The sequence below is a fragment of the Molossus molossus genome, unplaced genomic scaffold, assembly GCF_014108415.1.
Source record: "Molossus molossus isolate mMolMol1 unplaced genomic scaffold, mMolMol1.p scaffold_m16_p_1, whole genome shotgun sequence".
NCBI classification, from domain to species: Eukaryota; Metazoa; Chordata; class Mammalia; order Chiroptera; family Molossidae; genus Molossus; species Molossus molossus.
Window position 1 is genome coordinate 187,012,224 of NW_023425344.1, and position 24,662 is coordinate 187,036,885.

The 24,662-nt window shown below is 42.5% G+C and overlaps 1 protein-coding gene across 1 annotated transcript in view; it reads right to left on the bottom strand.

Annotated features, from left to right (window-relative positions):
* FBN1 (fibrillin 1) overlaps window positions 1–24,662 on the bottom strand; it is a 298,186-nt gene that overhangs the window by 201,735 nt on the left and 71,789 nt on the right. The window contains exon 5 of the mRNA XM_036261442.1: window positions 1,664–1,746. Within this exon, the coding sequence (XP_036117335.1) occupies window positions 1,664–1,746 (83 nt within the window). The remainder of the gene's footprint in view (window positions 1–1,663; window positions 1,747–24,662) is intronic.

Sequence of the window (24,662 nt, forward strand, 5' to 3'; positions counted from 1 at the left end):
TAATCTTTAATGATTTGTATATAAATACTGTGGCCTGCTGAGACAATTTCTCTAGATCAGATCCTGCTGGCTGAGAACACAGGATCTAGAGAAGGGCCTGTATCCTGCATTTAGTCCGATTCGAGCCACATGGACAGCCTGAGAGGAGACGGACATCCACTGCTGTGGTTCCGAGTCCACAGCCAGGAGCTGTTCGTTTTCAGACTAACAGCACACGGGTACTAAACGCTCTGCTGGTGGCCAGAACAGCGCGTTTACATGGCAAATGACTTACACTTATCACCAAACTAAGACTCGGTCACTAGTTTTTACACTCACAGGCAAGGTTACACTCACACCCACACAACCTTGCAAGAGGCAAATAAGATGCATAAGGCTAAGTAAAATACACTTGATAGAAAATGAATTGAAACAGCCAAACATCTATGGATGGAGACAAAAAACTATTAAGAAATAAGCTGTCAGAGGATCCTATAAACATTTCTTTAAATATCTGAAGTCAGCATTTCTCAGAGAGTCTACAGAACACCAGGGAAAGGGTCCCATTGTTAAGTTCATTTAGAAAACTCCAAATACCATTATATCCCTTTCTTATTGACTCAATTTTGTTTTTTAAATAAACCACAATGTGTCAAATGAGTAAGTTGCTTTTGGTCAAAATCAAGAATTGGGAAGAGGGCCCCGGCCAGGTAGCTCAGTTGGTTAGAGCATCATCCGCCTACACCAAGGTTGCTGCTTCAGTCCCCGGTCAGGGCACATTTAAGAATCAACCAATGAATACGTAAATAATGCATTCTATCTATCTATCTCCCCCTCACACCCTCCTTCTTCCTCTCTCTCTCTCTCTCTCTCTCTCTGAAATCAATTTTTTTTAAAAAGAATTTGGAAAATGATTAACTTTTTCAGGTCACCAAGAGAATATTGGTTGAAATAGTCTATTCCTTTCCACAGACCACTGTTGGCCAAGTGAGAAGGTGGAGTGAGTGACTCCTCAATGTCCTTTCAGCTCTAAATGCTCCTGTTACACCAGTGGAATTTTCTGAAAACTGAAGATGACTTTGCAGGTATCACAACTGTAGAAGTTCATGGAGAACAGGTGCCTGAAATAGTTTACCTTGGTGTCCTCGGTGATGTGCCTCCCGACATCTGTGGGGCTTTGACAATCTGGGATCTGCACAGCAGCACACTCAGAGGAATCTCTGGCACCATCTGAGGTCACCCTAGTCTTTCTGCTGGTCTTCACCTGATGCTCTATCCCCTTCCTTTCCCCTTTGTCTAACAGGGAGGCCTGCCTTTCGCCACGACCACCCAGACTCACTGTACAAGGTTTGGGTAGGCTTGTGGGTGGCCAGCAAAGCGAGAAGTTACAATAAGGGAAGCAGCCAGGCACGGCATAACAGCCATGCCACACTGGTCAAAGTACTCCAGGCTCTATTCCTGTGTCTCAGAAATACTCTAAGAAGTCACTCAGTTCAAGGAGAACAGTGGCCTGACCAAGTTGATGTATATCCCAACCTGGATTCAGAAAAAGCAGGACAATCTTAGAGCTGGAAGAGCTGCAATAAACATATTACCAGTATGCAGTAAGGCCCAAATACTAAAAACTGACATGCAACCAAAACAACAGAAGAAGAACATGGAGAACGAGAGACTATTTACTTACGAACAATACACTGATTTCCACCCGGTAAGGTTTTCCATCCAGGGCAACAGTAAGCATTATATCGTGATCCACAGACATTGGGTCTGAAACAAAAACAAAAACAAAAAAATTGTAATAAGAATTCCACAAATTTTTTAAAGACAAAACTTATGACCAAATAAAAGCAAAAATTCCTCAGTTATAGGAACAGGATGGCCCTGGCCAGATGGCTCAGTTGACTGGAGCATCATCCTGCCTACCACAACATTTCAGGTTTGATTTCTGGTCAGGGCACATACCTAGGTTGTGCCCTGGTTGGGGCATCTATCAGAGGTAACTGATTGATGTTTCTCTCTTTCCCTTCCTCTCTCTCTAAAACAAAAATCAATAAAAAAACATATCCTCAGATGAAGATTTAAAAACAAGATTTTTTAAAGAACAGGGTGAATCTTTGCAGACAGAGAAAAGTAAACTTATGGGACTCAATGCTGGCTTTTTAGTTTGAGACACTTTAACATAACGATACCGCAAAGGATATCCCTTAATATCACCTGCATATACAGCACATCAGGGAAATAAAAACCACAGATGCAAAAGTCAGTCCTTCTAACACAATACACAGCCATAAATACTTGTAGAGCTATTGGAGTATAATTTAAACAATAAACTTCCTACCAATCTAGTTAAGAAAGGTCATCATAAAATATATTGCAGGTAAAGCTTTAAATTTCTATCCATTAAAGATTTGTTTTGTTTCATTTTTTTTCCTACAGCCCAGCTCACCTCTATGAAGAAAGAATGACCACATTCTTCCCTTCACCAGAATTACAGGAATGCAAATCTTGACATTAGTCAGAATAAATAAAAGCTGAAACACATAAATATTTCTTTAGCCAAAGTTTGGAAACACAGTTGATACCAGAAGTTATAGGAAAATAAAGTCAACTTTCACTTTGGGCTTCTTGTTCACAGACAGTTCATCACACATCTTAGAGCAAAGCCTCCGTTCAAATTCCAGATGATCTATATTTAAAAATTTAAGGACCCAAGTTGGTAAGGATCCAGCTAATGCCACAGTGGAAGCTAAGGCAGAGGATAGAACGTACAGAGACCCAAAAGAAACGACTCATTTTACTTTGCCTCTTCTGAAGGCCTAAATAGTAACACTAGTTCCTCGAGTTCAGGGACTAATGAGGAAGGTCAAATGTTTCGCAATCAATTTCACAAACTAGGAGCTATTTCAAGGCTTGCTGGTTTACTGTAGTCCCCTAAGCATAAGCCTCTAAGAACAAATGCATAGCTAACGTGTATTTCCAGTGGAGGGGGACGCACACATTTTCCCTCTATATGTAGATCGCCTGCAACAGCGCAGAACCCTCCTGCATTTCCTCTGAGCTCACCACTCGGACCACCTGCAGGACTGAGAACGAAGGTAAGGTCTTAGCCCTGTCCTGCACACCTTTGACAGCCCAAGAGAACCTGCAACACTCTGCAGGACAAAATGCGTACTTCAGACTGACTAATGCTAAGGTCAGAAAGAGAAGGAGGAAGAAAGGTGGAGGGACCAGGCAAAGGGCCCTAAATCCATACCTAGCAGTCCAGGGCTTCTCCAAGGCTAAACAGAAAATGATTGGCTCGAGACTTAACATGTGCATTACATGACGTTAGAGCCTCTCTGAGCCTTAGTTTGTATCTCTCCACATTAGGATAATGAACTACCAGTCTTGTAGATATTGTGTGTGTGTGTGTATCAGATGAAATAACAGATGTGAAAGTTTTGTGTATGAAGATGCAATGCAGTGTTCTCATCACGATGGAATCATCTTCTGACCTAAATCACCTACTCAGCCAAAGGAACCATAAGAGATGAAGGAAGATAAGAGATGAAAGACTTTATGAAGAATTCTTAGCCAATGGCTGTCAATTCTTTGCCCTTCCTGTGACAAAGTATTGTCCAAAACTTCAGTTCGGAGTGCCCAGAATTTCCTAGAGCAACTCAAAATCTTGCAAAGGAGACGAAGAGAAGAAGATAGGGTAAGGAGCTGGGATAGGAGGGGTCACTCAACCCTTCCAAACTTCATAAATATTCTCTCGATCTAACATGACAATCCAGGTTAAAGTCAACCACCTCCAACCTTCCCCCACCAATAGCCCGTTTACAACAACACCACTGGATGCAGTCCAACCCCAAACCGAATCCTGGAAGAGCTTCAGAGGGGCCCTGAGCCTTTGCAGGGTGTCCTGTATTTGGAGTAACTGTTTTTCAAACAAAGTCAGGATGTATTGTTTGACAAGAATGAGCATATTTATGGAGTAACAACACATGTAACAAGGTGGAAAAGTTCAGAAAAAATCCAGAATCAGTCATTTCAGTTCTACAAAGCTAGATATTCCAAAAGTTTTCCAAGGTATTTGAAAAAATTATAGAAATATGGTCATTCTTTATTGTTTTTTCAGTGTTTAGAATCAACCTACAGACAACGCATGGTGTATGTTATATCTATACGAGCTGTGTCCTCATCTTTCATGGCAAGGAGCCAGTGGGTACTGTTTAAATCTAGGCAGAGAGGTACAGGCATAGTAAATAGTGTCATGCAGACAAATATGAGAAGAACTGAAAACAGAAATGGTTGAAAGTGGCTGCCTTAAGAGCTGAGGATCTGGGGAATTGGAGAGACAATATTTTTTTTTTTGCTTTCTCATTTAATGCCCATAATGCATAACTGTTCATTTTTTAAATATACACTGTTATACTTTGATCATTTTTAAAAGTTTTTATTTTTATTTTTAGAGAGAGAAGAAGGGAGCGGGAGAGAAAGAAACATCGATGTGAGTCACATCGATTGTCTGCCTCCTGCACGCCCCTTACTGGGAATCAAGCCCACAACCCGGGCATGTGCCCTGACCAGGCACTGAACTGGCCACCTTTCGGTGCACAGAACAATGCCCCATCAGCTGAGCCACCCTGGCCAGGGTGATCATATTTTATTTAAGGCAACAACTTGCTTTAAAAGTATGAACATCTTATAAACAGGGTACTTTCTGCTTTATTAGTTATCATAGTCCCTTCCATTAGTTATCGTATTTTCATTTCACTGCATTTCTTAAGATTCTAGATAATGTTGAATTGTGATTTATTTAGTTTGCATGTTCTTTTTATTGTGAGTTTCATAACATTATCTTTTATAATAAGAAATATATTTAATTTCCGTTGTTTTAATCAATAGTCTCACATGATTGTTTTAATCTCATTACCATTCATTCTTTAAACACTAAATGCTACTATGTCATATGGCTAAATGCAAAGTATTACAAAGATGTTAGGATTTCTCCCCTGTTGACTTTGGTCTGGAGAACTGCAAACTAACAGGACGCATTCAAACAATCTGTTCTACTTACACACACACACACACACACACACACACACAAAACAGCTCTAGTTCTAGAAATAAATGAATGTCTTCTTTAAGTTGGAAAGCAGTAAGACATGCAAAGTCTAAAGGAGACATGTTAGATTATTTCCTTTATGAAAGACTTTAAGGTTTTAGCCTGAAAAGTATCAACAAAGAAGACAAGTCTTTAATGAAGCTACTTGACTGGGTGAATGGAAGCGTAGCATTCATACACCTCTTTCTCTTCCTTTTCACTTCATCAGCAATACCCACCAGCCCATCGCCAAACCAAAAGTCAGTTAAAGCTCCATGCAAGCGGCAGTAGCACTCAGCAAATGAAAGGTACAATTCAAAGGGAAAAGAACTTCATGCTAAATGCTAACGATACATTATTTCATCCTTACAGCAACCCTTTGAGGTAAGTTCTATTACTGTTGTCTTTAACACTGAGGAAACTGTGCTTAGGCCAAAGTCCCATCGCTTGGACGTAGGGAAGGGGGATTTGAACTCAGGAAGCCGTTACTCAGAAATTCACCCTCTTAACCCCTATGTTCAAGCAGAGACGTATTTAGGAAACAAAATGACATTTCACTCCATAGCATTCACGGTGGCATGAGTTACAAAAATCACAAAATGTCCATCAGTAGACCAAAGATAAAGTATAAATTACTTTCAGCTGTATTCTAATAGCTCATGAGGGGAAGGGGAAAACACATTTATATTCCATATCACCACTGTATATTGCATTGTGTGAATTGCTAAGTCTTTATCTGTAACGTCTCTTACAGACTGCTGTGAGTTCTGGCTCTGCAACAACCCTCTTCCACTCATGCTGGGGGGTGGGCGGGCCTCCCAGGCTGGATGTGCGGATCCAGTTCAGACAGCACTCAGAGATTGTGTGGGCTACAGCCCCTCTCAATGGAGCAAACAGCTGGGCTCTACCACGTCTGACCACATTATTGCAAGAATTGGCCTCTATGCAAAACGTCTGCAGTGTGTCCCGATTCCTTAGCCAGAACCCACTTCTGCGAGTCTGGCCTCTCTTCCAGCAAGATAGCCTTTCTGCTTCCTCTCCCATGTGCAAACTCCTTTTCAGACAAGGCCGGGGTCATATAAACAAGTTCGGGGGCTCCCACTGCATATGCATGAGTTTCTTAGCCTGTGCAGTGATTAAATCCTTGGGCAAGGAGAACGCTAAACAGTAGATAAAGGTGGATGAGGTGGATGAGGTGAATATTGCTCCATGAGTTGCCTGCTTTTTTGACCTTTGCAGGGAAATCATGATATAGTCTCCTTGAGTATAATTGTGGGGGGATATCTAAAGACATAGCCCACCCCACCCCCATAATGAACAGAACCAACTGCCATGTAACACACCTCAAGGCAATATCCTAATATCCCACTGTTCCAGAGTTTCACAAAAAAATTAATTTTCAAGGTCAAAATGTGATAGATGATGAAAAAATTATAATACGCAAATGAGCTACATATATTGTGAACCACACACCCTGATTGTATGAATCCGTTGACAAAATTTTTATCAGGATAAAAAGGAAAAAGAAAAGCAAAACCATTCATACTCTCTGACAAAGGGACCCCGCCACTCCTCAATAAACTCTGCAAAAGCTCCCCCTTATTTCAGTGCCGTTATTCTGGCCCTTCTCCCTGAAGACAGAGGTCAGATCTCCCAGAAGTGATTTGAATACCACATGTGACTGTTCCAACCCATCTGCCAGTCACAACAACTTGGGTAATGAAACCTCAAACCCTGGTAATGAAAACGGCTTCCATGTCCTCCTCAAGCTTCAGCTGGGCTCTCCAGACCCAGGGATTCATTTCTGGATCGTCTGGGTCAACACTGGCGGGGATGTGGACAATCCCGGCTTCTTTCTTTGAAGATGCGAGCCAGCCAACCTCACTAAGCTACTTCATGCAGTTAGAAAAGAACAGAAAGAAAAACTATTTGTATTCTGGTTTGCAAAACCTTTAACCTCGTCTTACTCTCTTTCATCTCCAGTAGATTAGTGACTCCCTTACCCTTTCTTCTAAAGCCTACATCCGTTTGTTTCTCTCTCCCTCCTTCCTTTTTCTTTCCCTTCCTTTCTCCCTCTCTCCTTTCAGTTCCTGTTCTCGGAATATTTAGAACCAAACATTCTACCTCAAACTCAATGTAACCAAGATCACACAGCTCATCTTCCTGTGTCGCCAGTAAGTTCACTTCTAGGCACACCACAGCACACACGAGTAATCACCTGCTCGCAAGTACAAAGCTGCCCAGTGGTATTTAGTGAGAATCTACTATATGCCAGCCCTGCGTTACATAAGAAAGAAAAATGACCAAGATGAGCAGACCTAACTCCCTTCGTTTCCGATACCATTTTCCATTAGAAGGAACCAGGGCTCCTGGGACAAGTAGCTGATTCTAGGACTGGGAAAGAAATATACACAATGAGCCTAGAGCATCCGGTGGTAACAGAAAGTAAGTGCTAAACGATGAGGGCATGTCAAGGGGCACGGGAGGCAAATGAAACAGATCCCAATGGCCCAAGTTAGAACCATTTGAGTGATAAAATAACAAAAGTTGTATTGGACTATAATTCAAAGTATATAATAAATGTCCATGTGTTTATAGTGATAAATACATGACTGGATAAGTAAACAAATGGGAGAGAAGAGATGAATCTCCTGTGCTGGCGAATTCCCAATAATTTAGACAGATACTCTGCCTTTGAGGAGATGGAGCCTAACTCGCCATCCTTGTGTGTGGACTACGCATAGTGACTTCCTTCCAAAGGAATCTCAATTACGGGACAATCGACAACATTCCTGACCAATATTCATCAAAACTGCCAAGGTCATCAAACACAAGGAAAGTCTGAGAAATGGACATAGCCTACAAAGACATGACGACCGAATGTAATGTGGAATCCTGGATGGGATCCTGAACGTAAAAAGGATACTCAGGTCCGGCTGGTGTGGCTCAGTGGATTGAGTGTTGTCTCATGGACTGAGAGGTCCTGGTTTGATTCCTGGTCAGGGCACATGCCAAGGTTGCAGGCTTGATCCCCAGTAGGGGACAGGCAGGAGGCAGCCAATTGATGTTTCTCTCTCACATCGATGTTTCTATCTCTACTCCCTTCCTCTCTCTCCTAAAAAAAAAAACAATTGCCCTGACCAGTTTGGCTCAGGGGTTAGAGCATCAGCCCGTGGACCAGAGAGTCTCAGTTTCTATTCAAGTCAAGGGCACACACCTCGGTTGCAGTTAGGTCCCCAGCCCTGGTTGGGGGTCATGTGGGAGGCAACCAGTAGATGTGTCTCTCTCACATTGATGTTTCTTTCTCTCTCTCTTTCCCTCCCACTCTATCTGAAAATAAATGGAAAAAGATGTCCTCGGGTGAGAATTTGAAAAAAAAAAAAAAAAAGGACATTCAGTTAAAAACTAGGAAAATGTGAATAAAGAATGCACTGTGTTTAATAATAATGTGTCAATATTGGTTCATTAATTGTAATAAATGTATCATACTTAGTGTAAGATGCTAACTGAGGAAACTGTATCCAGAGTATAAGGGAACTCTCTGTATTATCCTGGTGATTTTTTTAATAAATCTTAAACTGTTGTAAAATAAAAAGTTTATTGAAAAGTAAAATAATAATAATTTTGTAACCATGCAATTATAAATAAACTGTTACATCCTCCCCCCCCCCAAAAAAAAGTGATTAAGACACAGTCTTTGCTCCTGAAGAAGACAGGCATGCGTGTCGATACAGCAGTGTCAACGAAACAGGCAAAACCTGGGCATCAAGGTCCGCCGGGGGCTAACAGAGTCCAGAACAAGGGTGTTTCGCCTCACAATCCAGAGCAGGCCCGGAAGGAGACTATCTGAGCTATGACTTAATGTTTCCCAGCTGCTCAGAGGGGTCACTGGTTTCATTTCACCTCACTGTTGAAATTTAAATTCTCTAACTCCATGAGCAAATCCCTTGTCCAAATTCCAGTGTCTCATTGCTGGACCAATATCATGTTCTTGTTGTCCCTGACTTCCTAGTTCCTCTCTATTCCATTAGGACCGTGTATCTCAGTATCTTTCCCTGTTCACCATGATCCACTCCATCCTATGATCCAGAGACAGACCGTCACCCTTCATGACATGTGAAACATCTCACTATTGCCTTCACATCTCTACCAGGGAGGCCTGCCTACCTGCCGCTCTCATCTTCACCTGTGCCTCAACTTCCACCCTCCTGCTCTGCTCCTCTTGGCTGCCTCAGGCCCCACTCACGCACATGCTACATCCAAACTCTTCTTCCGTCTTTTCCCTTTAATGTGTCATTCCATCTCTCCCCATAGTGTTACTCCCCTGATTAATCCCACCCACCTTGCAATTTACCAACACAATTCCAGACATACCTCTCAAAAACCTACATATGCTATATTGTAATTATAGATTTAAAATAATTATATGTCTAGATTCTCACCCCTGAAACCTGCCCCCACCCACTCTGATCCCAAACTAATAGTTCTTCAAGCAGAGAAACGGTGTCTGTCATGCCTAGAATACCCTGGAGTCTTGTTCAAAGCACAGAGAACTAAATGCCTTAATAAGCACAAAGTACAATTAACAAAGATTAACACCATTGCTTTGGTGTCATAAATAGGCCAGCTATAAATTCCAACAATACGAAAGCCTGCCTAATAGTGAGAACTCTTTCTTATACATTAATCTATTTAAAGGGAGAAGATTTCAAGCCTATTTGAAAGGTTACAGGCAGTTAAACAGTAAATGTATAATGGTTTCATGCCTTGGTTACTTTGCTGACCTACTGATCATTAATTTATTCTGATCAGTGATGTTATCAGTGTTTACAACTCAGGAATCAATATACTTTCTTTGAGAAAATACAAAATCATTGTAGACAAAGTCATATATGAGTATCTGATTCTACTTATTTCCTTAGCAAAAGAAACTCAAAAATCCCAAAAGCACGAAACAAAAGTTTTCAGTTCATGAATCAGTGCATATTTTATTACGGCAGGTTGGTGCAACTGACCAAGGCCATAGATGGAGCCCACGTCACGGGGCCAGTTCCTAAAGACAACCATCACCAAGTTCACAGGTGGCCCTGAAAAGTCTGTCTGCTGTGTCATTTGGACCAAGGCTGTCCCACTGCTGAGTGGGGTGACGCACAGCACAGAGAGAGAGTCGCATTAACAGTTCCATTTCCTGTCTGCCCTAAACCGTGTTTTGGTAGAGATTTTGTGTTAATCAAAGCAATAGCCCAAGAACCTAAGAACCAAAGAATTTAGGTCACTGTATCAAGGACACACACACACACACACACACACACACACACCCTAAGCTGAAAAGACACAAAGCAGCAAAAGCAGTTCCCCAAATCTGGGGGATCATTTTAGACTGGTGACCAACTTAAACCCTGTTGGAATCTTTTATGAGTGACTAAAACATGTACATGTGTGTGATTTTCTTTGATTAAAAACTCTATATATAGGAAGAATGTAAAGCCACGAGTGCAGTGTAATAGGGAAGCAGATACCGAACCGTGAAGACCAGAAGCATGCGGACATGTGCAGCAAGCCCTGGTCCCGCGGAAGCCCAGGGCACTTCCTGCCGCTGCTGCTTCTGGGTTAAACACACTGAAAATATCAAGGCTGCACAGACTGCACCACCACCCAGTGGCCCCAGGCTTCTCAAGGTCATGCTGTGGCAGCCTTGCTGTCTGCACTGGACCTACTTCTCTCTAACGGAAGGGCCCTGGGTCTGGCCTGTTGGCATCATAGCCTTGGTGGGTGATATAAAAGGTGCTCCGCTTTGGCTGGTTTGGCTCAGTGGTTAGAGCGTCAGCCTGTGGTCTCTAGAGGCCCGGGTTCGGTTCCCGCTAAGGACATGTACCTCAGTTGCAGTTTGTCCCCATCCCTGGTTGGGTCGTGCGGGTGGCAGCCACTTGATGTGTCCCTTTCACATCGATGTTTCTCTCTCTCTCTCTCTCCCTCCCACTCTATCTGAACAAAAAAATGGAAAAAATGTCCTCGGGTGAGGATAAAAAAAATAATAATAAAAATAAAAGGTGTTCCTATCTAACCATGGAGAGAGGTGTTATTTGTTTACAAAGTTGGGGCTTTACTCTTTGACCCTACAAGGATGAAGAAGGGTTTGCTCGAAACAGGAAAACCAGTACATCTCAGATTTGCATCTCCCCAGCCTCTGAGAGGATTTGACCAATGACATCTGAAAACACATGGCTTCTGAAAAACTGCTTCCCAGAGCCCGGAAACCCCTTGACTTTGAGCTCAAGAACCTACATGACATTTTCCTTTACTGGGATATTTGCTCCATTTACACAAGCCAGAGCCACACTGTACTTTCCCAAAGGTTGGCAAAATTATAGAAATTATTGAAACACAAACACTTAGCTAAGGGGTGATCCAGAACCTGCTCCTAGAGAGGCAGGCCCAGGGCTGTCTATGGGATTCACTGCTCCCATCAGCTCCCACTGTGCCCTTCCCTCCTCTCCATCACCCACAGAACAATTGGGGGTCCAAAACCATGATTCTCACCACTTCCCAGAAATTCTCAAACCAAGAGCTCTGTCCCGGGCAATAATATCTTCTGAATGTACTGGCAGCCCCAGGAAGAGACAGGAAAACCAGCCAGTGGGGGTCAGGCTTCGGGGAATGAATGGGGTTCTTCAGGAACTGGGGGTGCAGAGTGGAGCAATATTCCAGTTCTGAGTACTGGCAGCTCCCAATTGACAAACAGGAAGGACTCCAAATGTCATTTCTATATTGGTATTTAGAACTCGGAATGGCTTTTCCAATAGAAACAATGTTAATAGGTGGTGGTTTGGTCCCCAAGCTAGTCAAATAGCAGTCTCTGGACTACATTATCAGCTAAATGGGTTATTATAGGCTGGTCTGGGAACCTGACCACAACTTAAAATGTTGTTTCTATGGGAAAACACATTCCACAGCAGGCAAGCAGAGGGAAACTTGGCCACTCAGACCCATGGTCCCTGCAGCTACAGTGAGCTGCCCAGTGAACTGTGAGAACTAAACACCTTCAGTCCAGGCCACTCCACACAGTCCGAAGAGTGCCCAGAATCGAAGCTTTCTCAGCCCCAGCCCAGTGCCGCCCCACAGCACAGACCAATAGGACCAATATGGGATATCCATAAGTCTATAAAGTAGGGGCTTAAAACTGGGAGGTAACCAGATATTCTAATCCTCACTGTACCTGATTTCTTCTAGAGACCAGAAGATCCCACCCCCCAGCAACGACCATATAAAATCAGTTCCCAGGACTGCTCCACGGAATCAGGGTTCAGTAAGCCATTCCCAGAGAGAGAAGCTTCCAGAGGAACCAAGGAAGCAGGTCAGATTTGAACTCTATTTGGCAGCTTTAATCTCACACTCAAGTTGGTAAAGCATTTCAGATCCCCTGGAACCAAAAAGTTACCCTCTCTTTTGTTTTTGTTTTTTTTTTATTGATTTTAAAGAGAGAGGAAGGGAGAGGGAAGAGAGATGGAAACATTGATGAGAGAAAACATCGACTGGCCGCCTCCTGCATGCCCCTCACTGGGGACCGGGCCCACAACCTAGGCATGTGCCCTGACCGGGAATCAAACCAGCGACCTCTTGGTACATGGGTCCATGCTCAACCACTGAGCCACACTGGCCGGGTTACCCTCTCTTTTGCAACATGAACTTCTTAAAGATAGAAAGTTCAGATTGATCTTTACCACCCAGCACTCAGCACAATACCTGAATCTTAAATGGAAAGTGAAAATTGGGGTGTCAAGTGTATATCCAACTAAGACAACATAAGGTAGACCAAATTCAGTCAGAGTAGTGAGTACTTCATTTATTGAAAAGGTAAATGTTTAGAAGCAATTCAGGAATGAAATACAAGGCTGAAAAAGACAATTAGTACTAAGAAATCAATATGATTTCATTCCCTCTTTTTCATTTTAAAAAATTCAAAAATCAAAACCATAACAAAAGACAGCCATAAGTGGAATGCATAGCGCATGAGAGTAAAGTTGTTCCATGTTTCATGTGTATTGTTTGGAAACATTTTAGAGCTACTAAAGCTTCAGAGGTCTTGTATCTCCAACTCAATTTCACGGGAGTCAACCGGGTCTTTCAAAACCTGTCTCTACCCAACCCTCTCATGAGAACAGAGACAACTCTGTTCCTCAGGAACCAAAGAAAAATCACTGAAAGAATTTAAGTTTTTGAAAAGTCAGAGGAATTTAGCTAAAAGCATGCAGTTGTTGAGATTATTCCATAGAAATGAACAGGTCACACCATTAAGGGCCAAGAACTTGACAAGTTTTTTTTCTAACTTTGAGTGTATTTCTAAACATTTGGGTATCTGGAAAACTTTTCATGAAAATGGCCTAATTTAAATTTGAGGGAATATGACTAAATCAGAACTGTTTCTAGTCCATGTGAAGTCACACTGTAGAATAAAAATAATTAACAGATTCTAGAGAGCTTTATCATTCCCAAAATTATCATGTGACTCTTCCACCAGTTCTATCCACAAAAAATGTATTCTTGTGCTCATTTTTAGATGAGGAAACTGAAATTCAGAGAAGTAAAGTAACTGTTCAGTGGTCACACAGTGGAAGCATGTCATAAATCACTAATTAAAAACCAAAAGAATGTATTTATAAAACATCCCAAGGTTAGTCCTAGAGATTTTTAGATTAGCGGTTAGAAAAAAATGTTTCCATAAATATCCCAGAAAGAATGTGTTCCCTCATAAAAACTAATTTGTGCATCATTTTTTATGTTCTGGTTTACTTTTCTTGGGTCTGCAAAACCAAAAATTTGAAGACCGATCTTACAAAGTAGATTGGAAAAGGAAAGTAGTGATAAAGAATTACATTTTAGGAACACGCGCTCCTATAGATCGGTGCTTCTGCCTCTGAAATAGCTTCTCCGTGGTGAGTATCCTGTCCTGTTCCCTCTGGTAAAAATAGCAGTCAGCTCTTAACATGTTCAGTGTTTAGGGGCTGCGGTGGGAGAGCAAAGTGGAGATGTAAAATGTGGATAACTCAAAACCTACTCGGAGCCCCAGTGGAATGTGCTTAGCACATACACTTGAACATGGGTGTGTCTCATCTTTTGAAAGGCAGCTTCAAGCAAAACCATCAGGTCACGCAACTCATTTCCACGGCCAGCACAGCTCCCCCTGAAATGCAATCCCAAAGGTTTCTCTCAGCCTGACGGATGCCAGCGCCATCCTCTCAACACCTTCTGCGCGCTGGGGAAGGTGTGACGGTGTTCGTGCTTCGAGCTGTAATTATGCAGAGGCGGTGATAATGTCGGCACAGGCTTCAACACAGTGACAGCTTCTGAGAAGGAGATGATGCTGCCAAAACAGCAACACATGTGCACCCATTCTACCTCCTAACATACCCAAAAGGTTTCCAGAGCTCTGCAGCAGCTCCCAAAGCCAAAGCCTCTGGTCTAAAAACCCGCTGGTTTGCCTGGGAGTTTGCATTAGGTAGAAATACATCAGTCCTCAAGGAACTGGGTACCTCTTTTTCACTGACATGAAATTTACACAGAAAACGGGATTTGCACACACACACACACACACACACACACACACTATTCCCCCCCATTCAGAGTGAAGCTCTTTTCCCTGCATTCCTTTCCCAAGGAGGTATGGATATACCAGTGTTTTTCAGACTCTTTCATTTGAATCACTAAAGCTGTACCACTTCTGTTTGTTTTCCAATTTTATCAATATAACTGACATGCAGCACCATATAAGTTTTCAGGTGACAGCGTAATGATTTGACTTACAACTACTGTGAAATGATTGCCACAATAAGTTCATTTATTTATTTTAATTTTTTTTTTCTTTATTGATGTAGAGAGAGAGGGAGAAAGAGGAAAAGAGAGATAGAAACATCGATGAGAGAGAACATCAACTGGCCGCCTCCTGCATGCCCCCCACTGGGGATCAGGCCCACAACCTGGGCATGAGCCCTGACCGGGAATTGAACTGGTGACCTCTTGGTGCATGGGTCAACGCTCAACCACTGAATCACACGGGCCAGGCCACAATAAGTTTATTTAATGTTACTATTTCTTAAATAAAAAAGAGTGCTCCTGAGAAAGCAATGCTGAAATGGGAATACAAACATTCACTTCTGACTGTTAAAATATCTGCAAACATCTGCTTTCCACCCCTAGTCTAAAACCTTACCAACTTTTCCTAAGACCCTGGCCTGAAACTCTTACTGTGAATAAAAATAACATACTGAGTTTCTCCACCCTGACTTTCACACAGAATCACTGGGTAAGGGCGGAGGAATATACACTTGCATCATCATATCCTTCTTTTCTGCCTCCTCGGGTGCCAGGCTCCTCTGTGTACATTTTCCACAGTTATACCTCATAATTGCTCATCCTTAGTATTAGATATTAAATAACTTTTCCACAACTCCCAAAGTTGTGGGTCAGTCTGGATAAATGCAGAAAAGCACACCTGGCAGCAGTGTAGACCATTGCTGGCTATGAAGCAATGAGCAGAAGTTCAAATCTATGTGTAAAACTTTGTAGTGTTAATAAATAAATAGGAAGGGGCAAAATTCAAATATGCCCATTCTGCCCTGGCCGGTTTGGCTCAGCGGTTAGAGCATCGGCCTGCGGTCCTGAGAGACCCGGGTTCGGTTCCCGCTAAGGGCATGTACTTCGGTTGCAGTTTGTCCCCGGCCCTGGTTGGTCGTGCGGGTGGCAGCCACTCGATGTGTCCCTTTCACGTCGATGTTTCTCTCTCTCTCTCTCTCCCTACCACTCTATCTGTACGAAAAAAAATTGGAAAAATGTCCTCGGGTGAGGATAAAAAAAACAAAAAAAACAAAACAAAACAAAAAAAAGACAACTCTTAAAAGCCCTGGCCAGTTTGGCTCAGCGGTTAGAGCGTCGGCCTGCGGTCCGGAGAGACCCGGGTTCGGTTCCCGCTAAGGGCACGTACTTCGGTTGCAGTTTGTCCCCGGCCCTGGTTGGTCGTGCGGGTGGCAGCCACTCGATGTGTCCCTTCACGTCGATGTTTCTCTCTCTCTCTCCCTCCCACTCTTTCTGTACGAAAAATGGAAAAATATCCTCGGGTGAGGATAAAAAAAAAAAAAAAACAAATATGCCCATTCTGCTGCCCTAATAAACTAATGGATCTAGACAATGATCATCAATGGCTGTTAACAACCCAAAGAGAGATACTGGCAGGTATGAAGGGCCTCCCAATAGGAGTACACCCACCAGTTACGAAGTCTTCTTGCCAAAATGTTGATTCTGAATTGGATCAGCCTCTAGCGCTAACAAACAAGTCACAGCAAACACAGGAGACAGAGGAGCACAGTAAGGACCACTACCACGGAATGCAGTCATCACCAGATTATGAGAAACTCAACAGCAGTGTGGTCCCAGGACTGGCCAGGGCTGGTCCACACCTTATATAGTACTGATCTATAATGAGATTAGGAGCTTAAGATGGAATAAATCACCTCACTGCTTTCCTCATTGAGAAAGTCTTGCCACGAAAAAAAAAGTATCAGCTGAGCTCAATAGTGCGCTCGTGACATACTGGATTTACATTCTGGCACACGTGTCTCATCTCATTACAAACTGGTGATAAGCTATTTCTGGGCTGGCATTTTAAGTAGCACTGCTCTACAGGACGTGCACCAATTTCCTCTTTCCAGCTTTACTGAGATCTAAGTGACATGTAACATTCAAGTTCAAGGTGCACAGTGTGTTGATTTGGTAGGACACAACTGCCACCCCAGCATCTCCGACCACCTCCACTCCATCACAGAGTTACCATTTCTTTTTTGTGGTGAGAACATTTCAGATCTATTCTTAGCAATTTTCAAGTATATAATACAGTATTCTTAGCTATAATCACTATGCTGTGCCTTAGAGCCCCAGAACTTGTCTACCTTATAACCAGAAAGGTATATACCCTTTGACGAATTCTCCTCATTCTGGCAACCACCCTCCACTCTGTTTCTCTGACGTTGTTAGGCTTTTTCTTTTTCTTTATTGATTTGAAAGAAAGAGAGAGGAAGGGGGAGAGAGAGAGAGAAGCATTGATGAGGGAGAACATAAATTGGCCGCCTCCTGCATGCCCCCCCCACCGGGAATTTGGCCCACAACCTGGGCATGTACCCTGACCAGGAATCAAACTGGCGATCTCTTGGTGCATGGGTCGACGCTCAACCACTGAGCCACACTGCCGGGCTCTGAGTTTGTTAGGCTTTTTAGATTCCACATATAAGTGATATTATAGAGCATGAACAAATTTCTTCAATAAATTAATTACACGGTAAAAAAAAAAATGACAAAGGGACAATCTATATATTTAAAAATATTTAAGAAACATATCAACCAATTACAAAATATAAACTTTACTTGAATCCTGATTTGAACAAACTAAAAAATAAATAAATAAAATGTATGACCTAATCAGGAAAATTTAAATCCTGGATATTCAATGATATTTTAAAATTAATGTTAATTTTAAATGTGAAAGTAGTATTATGTTTATGCTTCTTAAAGATTCCTCATATTTTAGAAATATATATTGAAATATTCACTAATTAAACTATTTTCAGGGATTTATTTTAAAATAATCTGGGGTGGGGGAGAGAAATGGATACAACAAGACTTATCATTAATAACTACAGAAGCTGGAGCTTTATTGTATTATTCTCTCTAGTCGTGTATATACTTCGAATTCTCCACATTAGAAAAGTTAAAAACGACACCTTTGCAGCAGCATCGGCCTCCTTCATCTTGATCACCACGCTTCCCTACAGACCACCACAGTAGCATTCACTTAAAGAGCCACTTCTATCTGTTATTTAACTCGACCTTCTTAAGAAGGGTGGGAATCCCCATTTACAGATAACAACAGTCCAATCCCAACATGTTAACCATCTTAAACAAGTGGTAAAAACTAACCAAAGTATTTCTACAAATTTCAAGTATGTGACTACTAAATAAAGTTACTGTTCAGTAGACAAGGACTCCAAAAGCAAATGACTTGCCCGGCCGGTGTGGCTCAGTGGTTGAGTGTAAACCCATATACCAAGAGGTCGCCGGTTCCATTCCTGGTCAGGGCACATGCCCAGGTTGTGGGCCCGATCCCCAGTGGGAGGCATGCAGGAGGCGGCCAATCGATGTTCTCTCTCATCAATGTTTCTATTTCTCTCTCCCTCTCTCTCTGAAATCAATAAAGGGGAAAAAAAAGTTAAAAAACAAAAGCAAATGACTTCACTACACTTGTGCAAATAATTACGCATGTCAGCTCAGGAGATGGGTTCCCTTGGGCATTACAACTACTTTTTGACATGATTCATTTTCATCAGGATACCGTATCTTTCTACATAAGAAACATAAGCCCATCAGTTAACAAAACGATAAGTGTGAGGGGATTGATTTGTATCAGGTCCACAAAAAGCTGAATTTTGGCTTTTCTATTCACAAATGAAGGAATTCTTGTAGTCACGGGAAATAGGAAACGAAAGGAGGACATCATTTAGCAAGAAATCCCATTTTCTGATTCGGCAAGATGTGAGAAGGTGTGTTAACCCATTTTCAAGGAAGGTCCTAAACGCAAGTGAGCAGATACGTCAATCCAAGGTCAAAGGAAACCCTGCTGTCTAGAATTCTGTCAGATAGTCAACAACATCTCTTAATATTAAGTCAGAATTTCTTACCCAAAGAAAGGAAGGAAAAAAAAAAGGGCTTGCATATTCTTGTAAAATTCCTGAAAGGCTTTCAAAACTTTGAAAAGTTTGTTTTCTTATTTGAGGTTTCTTTCTTTCTTGAGGGTTAGTAGAGCATAGAAAGTAGCCGGTATCTGTTACTTTGCTCTTATAGTTTTGCCCTTTCATAACCTTTGCAGGTATCAGCAGTTGTGTGATTTACCCTAAGGGGATGAGAAATATTGGGTGATTCGAACATTTTTAATGACAATTAGAAAAATAACTATTTTCTGTTGAAACCACTCCTTATTTAAAGCGCTCGTGTTTTTATAGGCTGCGAGCGAATACGAAGCAACCTCAGCCTCGTAGCGTTTGCTGCCCATCAGTTAACCAGAGGCCGGGATGGAAGGGTGCAGGGCATAGGAACGCGCCCAACGTTCTGCCTTGATGCACATAATGTATGTTTTGTTCCCCCTTCCCGGATGTTCACTAGTTTAAGATCTCTTGAAAGTCAACTCTCATTAAAATCAAAACGGGAATCATTAAAGGAAAATGAAAAAAAGTAAAAAAAAAAACACATTTTCAATTCTCAAGAGAAATGGGGCACAGAAGAAAAACTTCAACAAGAAGAAACCCTTTGTCCAGAATGAGCATTACGCGGCTGCAAAGCACGAAGCCGGCGGAAGGGAACGCTCAGTGGGACAGCGAAGGCCGAAGGCCGTGGCTCTGCTCAGGGGGCGCCAATCTGGGTCAGCCCGGCCCCGATGCTCTCCAGTGAGACCAGCCTGCCAAGTGCCCCGGGAGAATGGAAATAACAGAGTGAGTTGAAGAAGTCCTGGGTCTATGAAAAAGGGAGCTTTCCTGGTTTGGGTGGAGATGTGTTGTTTACCCGCCCAGCATCCCTTCCTCTTCTTTGCTGGCCAAACTCCTCTTTCCTAAGAAGAACCCATTCCCCACCGCGGAGGCCTGGCCAGCCCGAGGGCCCCATTTCCTTGGCCACAGTGATGGGCACACACACAGGACCAGTGCCGGACCTCTCCACGGGGTGTGATGTGTGGGAGCTGGGACAGAGCTTCTCTCTTTACCTCTGGGTTCATGAGCTGAAAGGTAGTGAGGTTACTTGATCATAACCAATGAAAGCACATTTCAAAAGCAGCCAGCCGCCTCACCACAGAACAGGACTATCTTTCGGGTTCCCTTTGCACTGCTGCCAAAGAAAATGGTCTCGGGCCAGTCCTTCCACTTCCTAAACTACAACTTCCTTTCACAAAGGTGCTTAAAAAAAAGTGTCCATCGGGAAAGAGACAGGCCTATTCAGCACACCTGCTCATAAAACAATACAAACTTCTCTGGAGGAGTGGAGAGGGGCGTATTAATAAGGAATACTACTGAGTAAGTTTATTTCCCAATGGAAGCAAGACAATTTGAAGGAAGGGGCACTGAAAACTACCTTATCTGCACACTGCCTTTAGCTATAACCAGAGCTCCATAGATGAAGTAAATTTCCATTAAAATTATATATATTTTTACATTTGTAAACAGTTTGTGAGATGGAGTTTTGGGGTTTTTTTTTTGTTTTTGTTTTTGTTTTGTTTGTTTGCTTTTTGAGAGGGAGAGAGAAACATCAATGTGAGAGAGATACATCAATTGCCCCCTCTATGCACCCTGACCAGGGATTGAACCCATAACCCAGGTATGTGCCCTGACCAGGAATCAAATCCACAGCCCTCTGGTGCACAGGATGATGCTCCAACCAACTGAGCCACAATAGCCAGGGCTTAACATTTTTTGAAGTTCAAGTTTGCTGCCTTTGTTTCTGAAAAAATAAAATAAAATCAGTTCCAAGAAGAGAACGTGGAGACTGTGGTATCCAGATACTAATGATTATCCAACTTTTTGCTTTGGCCATAAAAATTCAGCCTCTTTGTATGGTTCCCTCTCTCATTTTCTTTATCTGTGTCAGAATTATTTCCATCATCATCACCGCAGCTAAGCACATCAGGTACTATAATAGGAAATGGAGATGTATTATCTCATTAAACCTCGGGACAACACAGAAAGGTATTATACTCTCGTTTCACAAGTGGGGAATCTGAGGCCCAGACAGGTCAAGCCACTTGTCTGAGGTTCCTTCCTAACAGACCCCAGGCATGTCTATGTCCATACTTCCAAACCTCCCTGAAAACATGGCCCATGGTTATTAGCGTTCATTTTCGGTCCTTTACAATATAGTTAGTCCCACAAGCAACACCACTCTACGCCAGCTACCCACAACCAGGCTCAAATAGGAAACAGTGTGAGGTAATTATAACATATACCCCAGCCACTTGCTCTGGGTTTTTACGACTGAACTGCCAAATCAATCCTCGCCAACTCTTCAGGAAATGTTCAGACACTTTCTCAGATTCCAGCTAAAACATCAACTCGGTGGCCCTGGGGAGTACAGAGCTCACAGGGTGGTAATGGGATATAAAATTTGCAAACTTGAGGTCAGTGGCCTCAACTCTAGGGTGTGAAGCCCAGCAGTCCATCAAAGACTAAACACACTTTGTCCACTTGAAGGTTGCGTATCAAGTCCTTGCTTTCAGAGCACTTGTCCACATCATCTCGGACATTAACCCCATCAGCAGAGGGAGAGAAAGATATTCCAACTGTACTTCTGCCTAGAATCATTGGAAAGAAGACAATAATATCAACAGGCTTGAGACAGAGTGTTTATTCTGAGGATTAAGCATTAGGTCCAATTCAAACACGGTCAATGTTCAATAAATAGTTGTCACTTAGATTAGGCAGATGTTCTGCAAAATCATTGGGACAGATGGCATAGAAGAAAAGATGAGAATTTGGGGGGGGGGGTGTTCTTCATTGAAATGCTTATTTCATGGAATCTGAATGTATACATCAGTTTGGATAAGTGAGTCAGCAAGTTGTAACAAGAATCTGAGTGTACAGACCTAGAACTGCCACGGCCCATCCCACGACATTTGACATTTTCATTGCTAATTAGAAGTGTGACGGTGGGGTGGGGGTGCAGGGCAGTTACCTGTCAGACTCCCACAGATTCCCACTGCTCCTTCACCCACCCCATTACTGCTACCCTCACTGGTAACTACCCTCCTTTAAAAGCCCCATCCCATTCCACCTCACCTAATCCGGAGACTTCCCCTGAGGAACTAAAACTCTGGTGCCCAGTCTCCTATCAGGGTTGACCACTGAAATACTGATTAAGGCCAAATAAACGAGAATAACAATGATACATCTGCTAAGGGGCTAATTTCCAAAATATATAAAGAACTCATACAACTTAACAAAAGGAAGACAATAATCCAATTAAAATGGACAAGAAACCTAAATAGATACTTCTCCAAAGAAAACATACAGATGGCCAAGAGATATATAAAAAAATGCTCAAAGTCACTAATCATCAGAGCGATACAAATTAAAATGACTATGAGGTATCACCTCCCACCTGCCAGAATGGCCGCCATCAAGAAATCATCAAACAACAAGTGTTGGCGAGGGTGTGGAGAAAAGGGGACTCTAGTACACTGCTGGTGGGAATGCAGACTGGTGCAGCCACTGTGGAAAACAATATGGTGTTACCTCAAAAACTTACAAATAAAACTGCCATTTGACCAAATGATCCCAATTCTAGGAATATACCCCAAGAAGCCTGAAACACCAATTAGAAAGAATATATACACCGCTATGTTCATAGCAGCACTGTTTGCTATAGCTAAGATCTGGAAACAGCCCAAGTGTCCATCAGTAGATGAGTGAATAAAAAAGTTGTGGTACATTTACAAAATGAAATACTATGCAGCTATAAAAATAGAAGGCTCTCTAATCCTTTGAGATGACATGGAGGGACCTGGAGAGTATTATGCTAAGCGAAATAAGCCAGTCAGAGAAAGACAAATACCACATGATCTCACTTACATGTGAAATCCAATGAACAAAATAAACTGATGAACAAAATAGACCTAGAGACTTAGAAGTAGGAAACAGACTGACGAACCTCAGAGGGAAGGGTGGAGAGTGAGTAGGAAGAAATTAACCAAAGAACTTATATGAATATACTTAACCCATGGACACAGACAACAGTGCAGTAAAGGCTTGGGGAGGATATGTGTGTGGTGTGCAGGGGGTCAATGGGGGTCAATGGAGGTAAAAAAGGGGGACATCTATATAATACTTTCAACAATGAAGGTAATTTCTTTAAAAATGCCCCTGCCCACAGGACGCAGGTTTGCTCATTGGCAGCCAGCTGAGGACTACAGACACCAGTCACCCACTCCAGGGTATGACACAAAGGGGAGGCATAACCTCCTGCAAAAGGACACATGTCTACTTACATCAGCTCTCGCCACCAGGTGACTCAGCTTCCACACATTTCTACTTCATAGAGAAGAAAAGAAGTATCTTGAGTACTTTTTAATGAACTCTCTGGGCCTCGGTTTCAGCACTTATAAATTTTTAATGTCTGTCCTACTATCGCTCTAACTTATAATATTTTTATACAGATGGGTAGTCTGACTATAGAGGAAGATCTGAGTCATGATTTCATATGCAAAACAATTTTAAAAAGAAGTCTAAAAGTTATTCATCAAAGGCACCTATTAAGGTCTGATTATGCCATCATAAATTAGCATCAAGTAAGCAGGGGAACTGGCAGACAGTAAACCATCCTTTCCAAGGAGAGCAGGATGCACCACACTTTACATAGCACCCTATTCATAGGTGCGTAATAAATGATGGGTTGACCTTGTTTTTCCACGAAATCCCTCTAAATGTTTTACAGGAACCTTTTCTGGCATCCAGGTGTCTGTCTGTCTTTCTGGGTTCCCTGAACGGTCTGGTTGAGGCCACAGGTCAGCTGGTAGCAAGGCAGCCAGGAGTGAGGGAGCTGTCCCTAGCATCTGCCAGGGCCTGGGACCGGTCTGGCACAACCCAGCTCACTGGCAGACTGGACTCCACTCCAGAACCTCTCCCAACCCCCTTCTGCGGCCTTCCTCGCTCTTTCTCCTTCCCTCCCCTAACAAAAAACCTTTCCTCTGTTTTTCTTGTTGAACACCCCAAGAGCCCCCCACCCCTGGTAAAAATTTCACATTTTACTTAGAATTTAATTCTCTTAATGTTATAACCCTTTCTTGACATTCCTATTATCCTTGTTTTATTTGAAGCTCAGCTTATGAAGTCACTTACAAACAGAGGGACGATGAGATGATGAGGAAGAGTAAAAAGGAGAAGATATTGTTGGCCAAGAAGAAGGAAAAGAGGAAGACAAAGGAGAAGAAACAGAAAAACAGAACAAAGCCCTGTTTCTAGAACACATTCTCCTTATTAACAGAGGTATCATGATCGTTTAGGTCAAAGCCACGAACTGCAGAACTGAACAGCCGACACCATGCGTCCATCGGGCCATGGCATAGGCCGACGTAAACCCTGTCTCCCAGCACCCACAGCATAAAACGGTTGTACCATATTTGGACTTAGATGTGTTTGGATACTTATATTTGAATGTAAGTATGACTGATGGTCTAGGAATTCACAACCCTGAACATTGAACCAAATGACTGTCGAATGGAGCGGCTCCCCACTCCGGGCTGCCTGCTGTCTGGAATCCATCTTCCGCAGGGAATGGGGAGATAGGGGACTTGTCCTCTCTCCCTTCCGCTCTGAGGGGGCTGAATAAATAGACTCAATGATAACTTCAAGAAACAAGCCACTTGAGAAAGTGGTCAAGTCACAAGGACTTAAAACTAGAATGTGATAGTAGAGTGTTAGATGCACAATAAAAATTTGACTATATTCCTAATCTAGTTTTATTCGATTAACATGTGGCTGCCCCATTTATGACAAAAATAATCGCGTTCAGCTCACTG